This window comes from Apis dorsata, unplaced genomic scaffold (assembly GCF_000469605.1).
Source record: "Apis dorsata unplaced genomic scaffold, Apis dorsata 1.3 scaffold_119, whole genome shotgun sequence".
Taxonomy (NCBI): Eukaryota; Metazoa; Arthropoda; class Insecta; order Hymenoptera; family Apidae; genus Apis; species Apis dorsata.
Genome location: NW_006263413.1, coordinates 249,566 through 261,354, shown reverse-complemented (window position 1 = coordinate 261,354; position 11,789 = coordinate 249,566). Strand labels below are relative to the sequence as shown.

The 11,789-nt window shown below is 18.1% G+C and overlaps 1 protein-coding gene across 12 annotated transcripts in view; it reads left to right on the top strand.

Moving 5' to 3' along the window:
- The window catches only part of LOC102679054 (transcription initiation factor TFIID subunit 3), a 28,466-nt gene that overhangs the window by 8,230 nt on the left and 8,447 nt on the right, over nucleotides 1–11,789 (top strand). For 6 of the 12 annotated variants that reach the window (XM_031509063.1, XM_031509061.1, XM_031509060.1 and 3 more), the window contains exons 6-8: nucleotides 7,853–8,032; nucleotides 8,161–8,261; nucleotides 8,487–8,829. In XM_031509063.1, coding sequence (XP_031364923.1) covers nucleotides 7,853–8,032; nucleotides 8,161–8,261; nucleotides 8,487–8,829 — 624 coding nt within the window. The remainder of the gene's footprint in view (nucleotides 1–7,852; nucleotides 8,033–8,160; nucleotides 8,262–8,486; nucleotides 8,830–11,789) is intronic. The other 6 variants (XM_031509064.1, XM_006612745.2, XM_031509059.1 and 3 more) reach the window with 3 other exon arrangements.

Below are 11,789 nucleotides of genomic sequence, written 5' to 3'. Positions count from 1 at the left end.
TTCTATATAAAAAAAAAAAAAATTCTAATAAATATATAAATAATAGTCAAAAAAATTAATATTTTTAAAATTATAAATAATATTTTTTATTTTTTAAAATAAAATAAATATTATTTATAATTAAAATAAATATAAGTTTAGGATTAAAATAAATATAAGTTTATTATTTGAATTATTGTATATTATTATTACATATGCTACAAATAAATAATGAATTATCTGTCTTTCTGGTTTATATATTATAACAAAGAATATATATTTTATTATATAATGTTGCCACATTATTAATTATATATTTTTGCAATTATTGATTACAGGAAACTAATATAAAACAAATTATTTTGGAATATATATAATTAAAACATCATATATCCAAAAATTTTTTAAAATATATATATATAAAATATACATATAATTCTATATGAAAATATCAAAATATGTGGTGGAAATAAAAGGAGAATATATAGAGAAATTTTTTTATCAATAAAATAAAAATAAAAAATAAAAAGTAATCAATAAAAAAACAAATTATAAAACAATTCATTGTTTTTATATAATATATAGTTCTGCAATTGAATAAATATAAATCACTTTAAGTGAAATAAAAAATTATAACTTTAAAATGTTAATTTTACAATCCATGTTTTAGGATTTTATTTCTTTATTTAGTAAATAATTAATTATTTTAAAAATTGTGAATTTTTTTTTATTATTTGAAAATACGTATGATTTTTTTATGATAAAATTAAAAAAAGATTAGAATGATTAAAATAGATTATGCAATTTGCAATAAATTAAATTATTTATAATTTTGTAAATATATTATCTTATAAAAACAATTATATTTTATATTTAAATCTTTAAAAATAGAAAAATAAAGTACAAAATATTTTATGACATATATATAAAATTAATATTGGATTCTGAGCATGAGCATGATTCTGAGCTTATCAAAATTTAATAATTAAAGAAAAATTATTTATATAATTTTTTTAATTTTAAGAAATTTTTCTTTCATTATTATATTCATAGTTGAATGTCAAAACTTAATAATTAAAGAAATATTACATAACTTTTCAATTTTTTAAAAAATAATTTTTTCTTCATTATTGCACAATTAATTGTCTTTGAAGCCAACAAATATTATTTATTATTATTAAAATAATTATATAATATTGTCTAAATTAAAAATGTTTAATATTTTATTATGATTTTTAATTTTAGTTGTCAATCTTAATTTTCAAATTTATATTCATAAAATATATATCGTAAAAGAATAAAGAAAATTAAAAAATACTTCTTTTCTATATTTAAAAAAAAAACTTGTAATAAATATCAAAATTTTATTTATAATTTTTAAATAATTTTTGAAATTTTTAAAAATTAATTTTGATTTTATGAAAAAAGAATAGAAGAAAAATATTACATAATACATATTTGCTGAATCATAAATCAGTCTTTATTATAATCAATTTTTTCAGACACCTTTGATTTAATTTGAACAAAAAATATTTTAACAAATTCTTGTCAATATTTATTTAAAAAGAAATTATATTTTTTAAAATAATCACAAAATTTTTCTTTTTAATAAGGAATCAAATTTATGATTTTTTAAAATCATGTATTTTTAAGTTTATAGCAAGATAAATTTAATAATCTAATATACTATGATCTTGTGATGAATTTGAATTCAAAAATTGTCACAAATCTATTGTTGATATTATTATCTTATTTAAATCATTGTTAATTTGCCAATACATAAAATTGATGTATTATATTTTTAAAAAAAATGAAAAATATACATAAGATAATCAAATAATTAGTAATAAATTTTATGTAATATATATTATATTATAAATATATAATATATATTATAAATATAGCATATTATGAATGTATACATATTATGAATAATGAAAGTAAATATACGAATTCATCTTTTACAAAGTTTTACTTTTTATAATAAATTCTTATATATAGTTTCAAAAAATAATTTTCTAAATTTCTATATGTTTGTTTTTTTTTTTTTAATTTTTTAACATTAAAAATAATTTTTATATATATAATTAATTTTAAATATTTCTAAAGATAAAAATTTATATTTAGAATTTTTTAATAATATTTATTTATTTACGTTCATATATTATATTTGAAGGTTATAATATTGAGATTAACAATTATTGAGAAACATGATATGCTCTTTATATACAAAAAAGATTATAATTATAATAAATTATAATAATTCAGAAATTATATTTATAAAAATATGTGAACTTGTTACATTGAACTAAACAATCTCTTGATGATGCTTTTAATTATATATATATAATTTTATATGTTTTATATATATAGAGGAAATTTTCATAGATATTAGTATTCATTTAAAAAAAAAAAAGAATGCAAAATAGTCGGCTAAAATCTGCACGATTGCATTTCTTAGTACGGAAAACTCTTAAAAACTCTCTGCTTTGTTATACATTTTTGAAAAGATTAACTGAATTCAGAAACTTATTTATTTTGCAATGTTATTAGAACATATTATAATTCAACTTAAATCCTTATCTAGACTATCCGTAATCATGATAGTTGTGATACGGAAGGATATTCTATATTATATAGATTTTTATAGAATAATAATAATAGAACATTTTTTCTATATCTTGCAATGCTATAAAAATAACAGAGACATCTTCATTTTGCTTTTACATTATTAGTAAATGCTTTGATGATTGCAGATTCGACTTCGGTATCTATATAAAAAATATATAAAGATAATAAAAAATTATCCATATTCTCATTATATTAAAATTTTAATTGTACTGTCTTATCAATCTTTTTACAAGATTATTGTTTCTCCAATCTATTATGCAACTATTATGCAGATTTGAATGTATTATATAGTTTACTTGTATACTACAATAATTGTAATGTAAAAAACAGTAACTATTTCAATTATGATATATAAAAAAAGATAGTAATCTTGTATTACATGTCTACAATGCTATCTTTCAAAAATTTCGTTTTAAGATGTTAACGCAATCTTTGTCGTAATTCTGATCTTGTCTTATCTTTATTATTACTTATTTCATCCGTTAAAAATAAACTTGAGGATAAAAATTCATATTTAATGAAAATAGCAATTACAATTTATGGCTTGCAACTCAGTTGAATATATTTTTTAATGAATACGAAAACTTATTGACAAATAAATAAAATGTATTAAAAAATTGGGTTGTTACGTCAAAAAATGATCTATTTCTGAAATTGATTAATTAAAAATTAAATTATACAATTAGAGTACAGATATTCTCTATTCGCGAGCACTTATTGCTTGCGAGATTTATGATAACTTATTCGAAGAAAATCCTTATATGGAAACTTTTTTTTCTATTATTATCGGTTGCCGATTTCTATTAAGCCTAAACAAAGAATGATGTTATTTGAGAAAACTGCTGAGAAAACTCGTTTTTGAGAAGGGTTTAGTTGATAGTTATATACTTTTAATGTTTCAGCCTGACTGGAACGGAACCCGATCCCAAGGGTGACATCCAGATACGGTTGACTCAACAGCAACCAACATCATTTAATTCAAGAAAATTTATAATAAATATATGCTAATTAATCTCTAATTATCAACATCATAATATCTTTATATACTGATAAATTCGAGATAAATTTTTCTCTAACTTGGGGTTGTTGCAATTCAGGCACAATATTATTTTATTATATATTATTATATATACCCCAGTTGGAAAACGTGATTCTTCCAATTAAATTAGGAAGGCATTTTCTAAGGATACGAACCTCATTTAAAAGAAAGTCTAATTAAATGCTTGTTGTGAATATATTTCTGACTATCAAATACGAGAAATAAATACTTTTCTTCTAACACATCGTGCTCTGACTGTCATACACGATTACTTACTGTGACATTGAGAAATCAAGTTTTCGTATAGCGTACGCAAGACACGCGTACCGCACTAAGCAGTCCACTTATCATGAAGAAAATACATCATGATCACAAGTAGCTTCTACATACACAAAAATATATTTTAGTCGAAAGAGCAAACACATATATACATGTACTTACAAGTTTTCATTCACTACTACAATATTATTATGGGTGCGAATAATCTTAGATATTTTACACATTACATGCATCATTAACATATTGAATTCAATTTTATTCCATGCAACTTTTTTTATAATCATAAGATCTTGACTTTATAGACCACTGTTGAAGTACATGTCATATTTGTTCAACTGTTTCTATTGTTAGTCAATTGAAATGATGTATTTATTCAATTTTTTGACTTTTAGCTTCATCATTTTTATAAATTGATTATTTTCAAAATTTGAATATACGACTGATCAGGATTTGGTTCTTATCGTATCCAATAAGAGCATTCGTGAAGGGAACAGTTTAAAAGAAAAGATTTCCAAAATTCATCTCGAAAATTCAAAAAATTATGAAATTTTGGAAATATATAGTGCTTATGCAGATATGTATTATGTATATTTTTTTTTTTTTTTTTTTTTTTTTTTTTTTTTTTTACTGTTCAAAAATACTTTAAAAAAATGAAATATCAGTTATGAAAATTCAGCTATTTTTCAATTTTATTTGCAAGTTATAATTTATGAGTTATAATTATAATTATAAGAAATACAAAAAAAATTGTCAGACAAAAATTACTTCTTTTCGTAAGAGCCATCTAATAAAATATTTATTAATTGTTTATACAAATAAAAAAACAAAAAAATAATTTTTTTAAGTTTTTCACGTAAAATTTTAATTAGCAATGTAAAGTTCAATTAGCTTAAATAACCATATATATACCTAAATAACTAAATAAATATATGATGATATATCTATAGTATTTATTAATAAAAAAACAAAATAATTACTTTTTTTTTAATAAAATTTTAACTTTAGTGTATTTATGCAACTTGTTGATTTTTGTTGTTAAATTTTCAAAAGTAGAGAAATTTATATATTTTTTTTTTATTAAACAAAAAAAAATAAATTTATACATATAACTATTTTATAAAATCTCTATTTTTATAATCATCTTTAATGTAATTATCAAATTACAAATTTCTTTATTTTTTTATCTATCAGGTAATAAAGGGATTCAATAAAAAATGAGTGAAAGCATATAAGTAACAAAATGAATTATATTATTAATAATGTTATAAATAGAAAGTTATTCCATATAGATTACATAATAGCATGATTGATGCATATGAAACAATGAAACAGCAAAATTTTATTGCGAAAAAAATGAATTGTACTAAATTTTCAAAATTAATTGATTTCTTGTTAATATATTCATTCTTATATCATATATAATAAAAAAAAAATACATCGTAATTTATAATAAATGTAACTTTATTATATTATAATAACTTCAAAAAAATTATTAACTAAATAATTAACTAAATATTAACTTTGATTTTTTTTTACGAAAGTTGATTATGAATAAGAAATTTAATAATAATTTAGTGATATTATTCCATACATGTAGATTAATATAGATTAATTATATAATATAAATCGAAAAATTTCCGTACAATTTCTTCTAGGCAGAAATCACATTGGAATATACATCAAATAGCTATATTATTTTTATATCTAGAAATATAATAAGAATCTATTTGTTTTTTTAAATCTAGCGTAATTATTTAGATTATTGATTAAAATTTTATATTAAAAAATAAATTTAAAATAATATTAATTTTTTTATTTATAATTTTTTTTAATTATATAAACAATAAATGTTTTATCAAATGATCTTAAAAAGAATCTTAAAAAGAAACAACTTTTGTCTTAAATCTTTTTCTGTGTTTTTTATAATTTACAAATTATAACAAAAAATAATTGAATTTTCAAAGCTTAATTTCATTTTTTTAAAGCGATTTTAAACAGCAAAAAAAAATTGCATAATCCATATTTAATTAATGCATTGTGATGATCATTGTGATGAAATGCAAATATAATAAAGAACAAAGGATTCCAAAGAGAAATTAAATTTGGCATAAAAAAAAAATAAAATTTGAGAATTTTTTATTATCTATGAAAAAGATATGTTGATATGTATTAATGGTATATCATAAATAAATATTAATGATTATTAAAAGAAAGAAAAAATTTAATATGAATAGAAGTTTCTGAATATGTTTGACTTATCAATTGCATTAATATAATTAATTTTTTATAATTTTTTTTAAAATCGTTAAAATAGAACATATTGTTTAATTATTTTTTCTGTTAATGTCTCATTATTGCATCATTAGAAACATAAACATAACAAAATATAGCAATTGAATCATAATGATATTATATCATTCATATGCACCAAGCAATCCATTTCGACAAATTCACTTCTGATGTTTCAAGATGTTTGCAATATTTTTGTTAAATTACTTTTAATTCTTTAAGCGAGAAAAAATTTTTACTAATCATTAATTTATTAAATGTATTCTTTAACATGATCACTATCATCATTTAAAAAAAAATATTTTGATTACATTCATTTTATAAAATATGAAAAAAAATAAAAAAAAAAAGCTAAACGAGCAAATATAAATACAAATAATAATAATCTTAAGTTATATTATGCATAATCAATTTCATTGAATACAAATTTTATAAAAATAAACAATCTGAAATGTCACTTATTGTATGACACATAAAATAACAAATACAGTTTTAATAATTCGTTTGTCACAGTCGCGCTCAATTTATAACTCATAAATTTCTTTTTTTCAGTCATTATAATATTAGAATTTCTGAATTTAAAGTCATTACAAAATTATATTTTACTAGCTCATTAAATTTATAATTTATAATTTCTAATTTTTAAATTTCTTATAAATTTAAAAGTGCACGATCTTAAAAATTATCATATTGGTTTTAATTTTTTATTAAAGATATATTATTTTTAAAATTGCAATTTTTTTTAATTATATATATATTATATATAAATATTGATTACGTTTAAATTTTTTTTTATTAAATTATAGATTATAGAATATTCATTAGATTATAGAATACTTAAAAAATTGTGAAGATTAATTAATGTTTTATATATTCCCAAAATTTTATAATATTCTGAATTTTGGATAATTTATGAAAAAATTAGTATTGAATATTTTTTTTGTATTAAAATATAAATTTTAAGAAAATGATAACAAATATATAAATATAATTATATTTAATAGAAAAAATATTATTGTATAGATTATTTTCTTAATCTTCTTTATTTCTGTTATTTTCATGATTTAAAGTTATTATATAATTATTTTATTTTAAAATAAATTACTATTCTTTTATAATATATAGTATAACTATATTTTTATATTTTATTAATGATAGTTTTTTTATCAATTATAATACAAATATTTAATCTTGACATTTAAATTAATATTTAAATTTTATTGCAATTTGTCTCACAACTCGTTTTGCAAGAGAGTATAGAGAGGATATATAGAGGGTAATACAGAAAGTTTTTTAAAGTTTTTCTTTTTTTCGATATAAGATCTTTCAAAAAATTAATTTTAATTTTCGTTTTTTTTTATAGCAATATTCGGAATTAATATACTTTTTATACATTTAATCTAATAATTTTCTTTATCTTATTTTATTTAATTTTTTTACGTTTAAATTATTTCAAAATATTATTTTATATTTATATTTTTCAAAAAATGTGAATATTTTGTTATATTTAATTTCACTATTATTTCAACTTATTTTTTAAANAAGTTTAATATTTCATTATATTTATTAAATAATTTATAAAAAAATATAAGATTTCTATTATTAAATTAATTAAATTATAAATTTTATTTTCAGAAATCAAAGGAACATAAAAAAGAAAAGAAAGATAAATTAAAAAAGAAAAAAGATAAAAAAGAAAAACACAAAGAAAAAGGAGATAAAATAAAAGAAAAGAAAGATAAAATAGATAAAAAAGAAAAAATAGATAAAATTAAAGAAAAAAGAGAAAAGAAAGATAAACGAAAAGAAAAAGAGGTATAAAAGTTTTTTATTTCTAATAAAAATCTAATAATTTATTAAATTATTTCTAATATTAGTTATTAGCTTTTTTTTATCAAAATTAGAAATTAAAAAATTGATGTTTTAATATTATTTTATTGCAGAAAGAAGATAAAAATTTTGAAGCTGTACCAAAAATAACGTTAAAATTAGGTACAGCATCTCCGAGACCACCAACACCAGATACTGCTCCAATGAAGAAAATGTAAGTTCACAATTATTTTTAGTTTATTAATAATTTATTATTTTCTTTTATTTTATTAATTATAATACCATTTAAAAAAAGAAAAATTTTTAGAAAAAGAAAAATTTATTTTCAATATTGAAATATTTATATTTAGCATTATATTTTATTATTATCAAAGTATTATATTTATGCGTTAATGTTGAATACATTCCATGTATTTAATAACGCATATATTATTATTAGGGAAATGTGTTATAGAACTATAAAAACATTGCTGAAGAAGCCTGAGGATGAGACAAAACGAGAACCAAGTCCAGAATTGGCCAAAATATCAGCATTAGTCACGCGACCACCAAAGCAAAAGTCGGCAAGTAAGAAAACAGAGGAGGGAACGTTAGATGGAAGCCCTGCTCTTCCTACAGATACTTTCTCTGCCAATCTTACTAGTGTGACACTTGCAACAGTTCCTCGAGCAAAGAAATCTCTCTTCAAAGCCTTACCTCAAAGAGAAACTCCTCCATCTCAATTTGATCCTACTCCTAAGCTCCCAACTCCTCTGATGCAACAACAACCACCGTATTATTTTGTAAGTACGCTTTTATATGATATAACCATATATTTCAAATATAAAATGTTATATTTTTAAATATAACATGTAATTATATTATTAAATATAATATTTTATTTTTAAATATAACATTTGATTATGTTTTCAAATATTTCAGAGTATTTCTTATAAAATCAAATATATAAAATTAATAAATATATGAGGGCTGTTATATTTTATAATTTTTATAATAAAAACAATATTTTTTAAGGATTATTTTCTTGTAAGTTTTGTAAAATAAATTAATAAACTTTTTTCAGTTATATTAATTAAGATGTAATATAAACTTAACTTTTATTTTATTTTTATTTTGCTTTATTTATATTATTAATATAAATTTATTAAAATTTTCAGTATATATGTATTTATATTTTGTAAAGGTAATTACTTCTCTGCTTATATAAATATAAGTATATTATTAAATAATATTATTAAATAAAATTATAATATACTATAAAATATTGTAAAATAATACTATATTTTGATTTTCTGTATTCTTAAAAACTTCATACAATTGATAGTCATTAATTGCAAAAAAAAATTACAAATTTCATATATAAATTTATTTTTTAATATTTCATATAGTAAATTGAAATGACAGCCCTCTTTAATTAAATTAATTATTTATTAATTATTATTATTCATATCTTTGTTTAGATTAATATTGCTATAGTATCTACATATATTATGTATGTATTTGTATATGAATATATATATGCTGTACAATCTAAAAGTATTATCATCCATGTTTGTAGCATTTTAATAATTTCACAAAAAAATATTCAAAAGAAAAGTTTATCAGCTTCATTTTAGCTATAAATTGTAATAAAAAAAAGTTGCAAAAATTTGCTTTTTTAATAATTTAATGATTTTTGTGAATCGTATCATATATCTTTGACTTTATAATTGCAATTGATGTCAAACAAATTTAATATTATACAGCCTATTATACAATTTACTATTATAACTTTTACATTTTGAATTCAAAATTTTGACTCAATGATTAGAAACATTAATATGGAAAATTATTTAATTTCAATTATATAATTATGTATTATTGACTTATATATTTAAAATAATGCTAATTAGTCAAACTATAAACTAAATTAAACTATAACTAAGAAAATTATGAAACAAATAAAATTAATAAACAGATTCAACAATAACAATAATGTTATTTTGCATAATATTTTATAATAAATAATTATAAAATATTTTACATGATATTTATTAAATATGATTTCTATTTTAATGTTGTTTATAATTAATTATAATTATATAATTAAAGTAAAATAATTTTTCATGTTAACATTAATTAGTTGACCAAAATTTAATAAATTTAATAAATAAAAAGATCATAATATAATAAATTATTGAATTCATTTTGTCAATTGTCTGTCAATTAATCAAATCAAAAATACATAATACCACAAAAATTAAGATGTTTATGATTTTTTATTTAAAAAAATGAATTTTTGAAAAAATCTTTTATTATAATTTTTAATTATATTAAAGATTAATTAATAATAATAATAAGACTAATTAATTTTTGTTTCAAATATTTTTTTATAAGATTATTAGAAATGTCACAATAAAAAATACTTTTATATCTTACACCGTATATATATATGCACATATACACAAACATATATATATATATATATATAAACATGCTTTCATATAGTATTTCAAATAAGAATATATTAGATAATTTATTTGAATTTCAAACCAATATTTCATATAGATGTCAAATATCTTAATTATATGTAACTGATGTTACTTTTAATACAATAATTAACTCGACCCATCGATACCATTTTTACCTTATCCAATAATCCAGTTTCCCAATATTTCATTTTTTACTTTCTATGCATTCATGACTTGCGGTGACGGTATAATTTTCATTTGGCCTGCTTTGTTGTATAGATACATTTGTCTCTAAAGTGTATATGTAGAACAACTTCATAGCCTACATTAGATTTATTACTTATTTCGTGTTGTGATTACCAATTTACTTCAAACTGATCACTTCAAATTCAATTAGCACTTCTATCACAATCAGTTAAGTGGAATCTACTTAGGTAGAATCTACTTAGGTGGAATCTTTTCATATTGAAAAAGTCTCAGAACTTAATTGTATTTTGTTAATATTATTATGATTTTTTTTTATAAACTTTTTTTTAAACTATTTTTTTGTAAATTATTTTAATACTAAATATTATTTAGTGATAATAAATTTTTTAGGTAATTAATTTTAATGAACCAAGTTCTAAGACCTTTCTTATATTATACTTCTACTTAAATGGGTTTCAAAGTTTCTTTTCTTCTTTTAATATTTCCTTCTATGCACATTTGATATATTTCATGTAGTTTATATAAAATAATATAATAAAAATATTTAATTTAATAGGAAAAAGAAAATAATTCTCCATAACATTGATAAAATTGATATGATAAAATTAGATTCATTTGAAAATCATTTTAACTATAATTATTCATTTACAATATACATATAAAGATAGATTTTCACAAAAATAGACTGCATTATTTATACATAAAAATTTCAAAAATTATATTAATATAAATTATATAGTACAAAATAAAAAGATATAAAATTTTTTGAAATACTTTTTTCTAAAATAATACAAATTATAAAAATCTTTTTAAGTATATCTCTTTTCTTTAGATACATCTATTAAGAAATAAATAGTGTTTTTAATATAATTGTATTCTAAAAATATTTAAATTTGCAACCCCTAATATTAAATTATTTTATTCTCATTTCGAAAAAAAATATTATTATTAAAGAACTGAATCATGAAATTATAATTAACATAATATTATATGTATAATAAAAGATATATATATATATATATTATAGATTCTCAAATTTCAAACAATTGTTATAAAAAATATAAATATTTTTAAGAATATAGTTA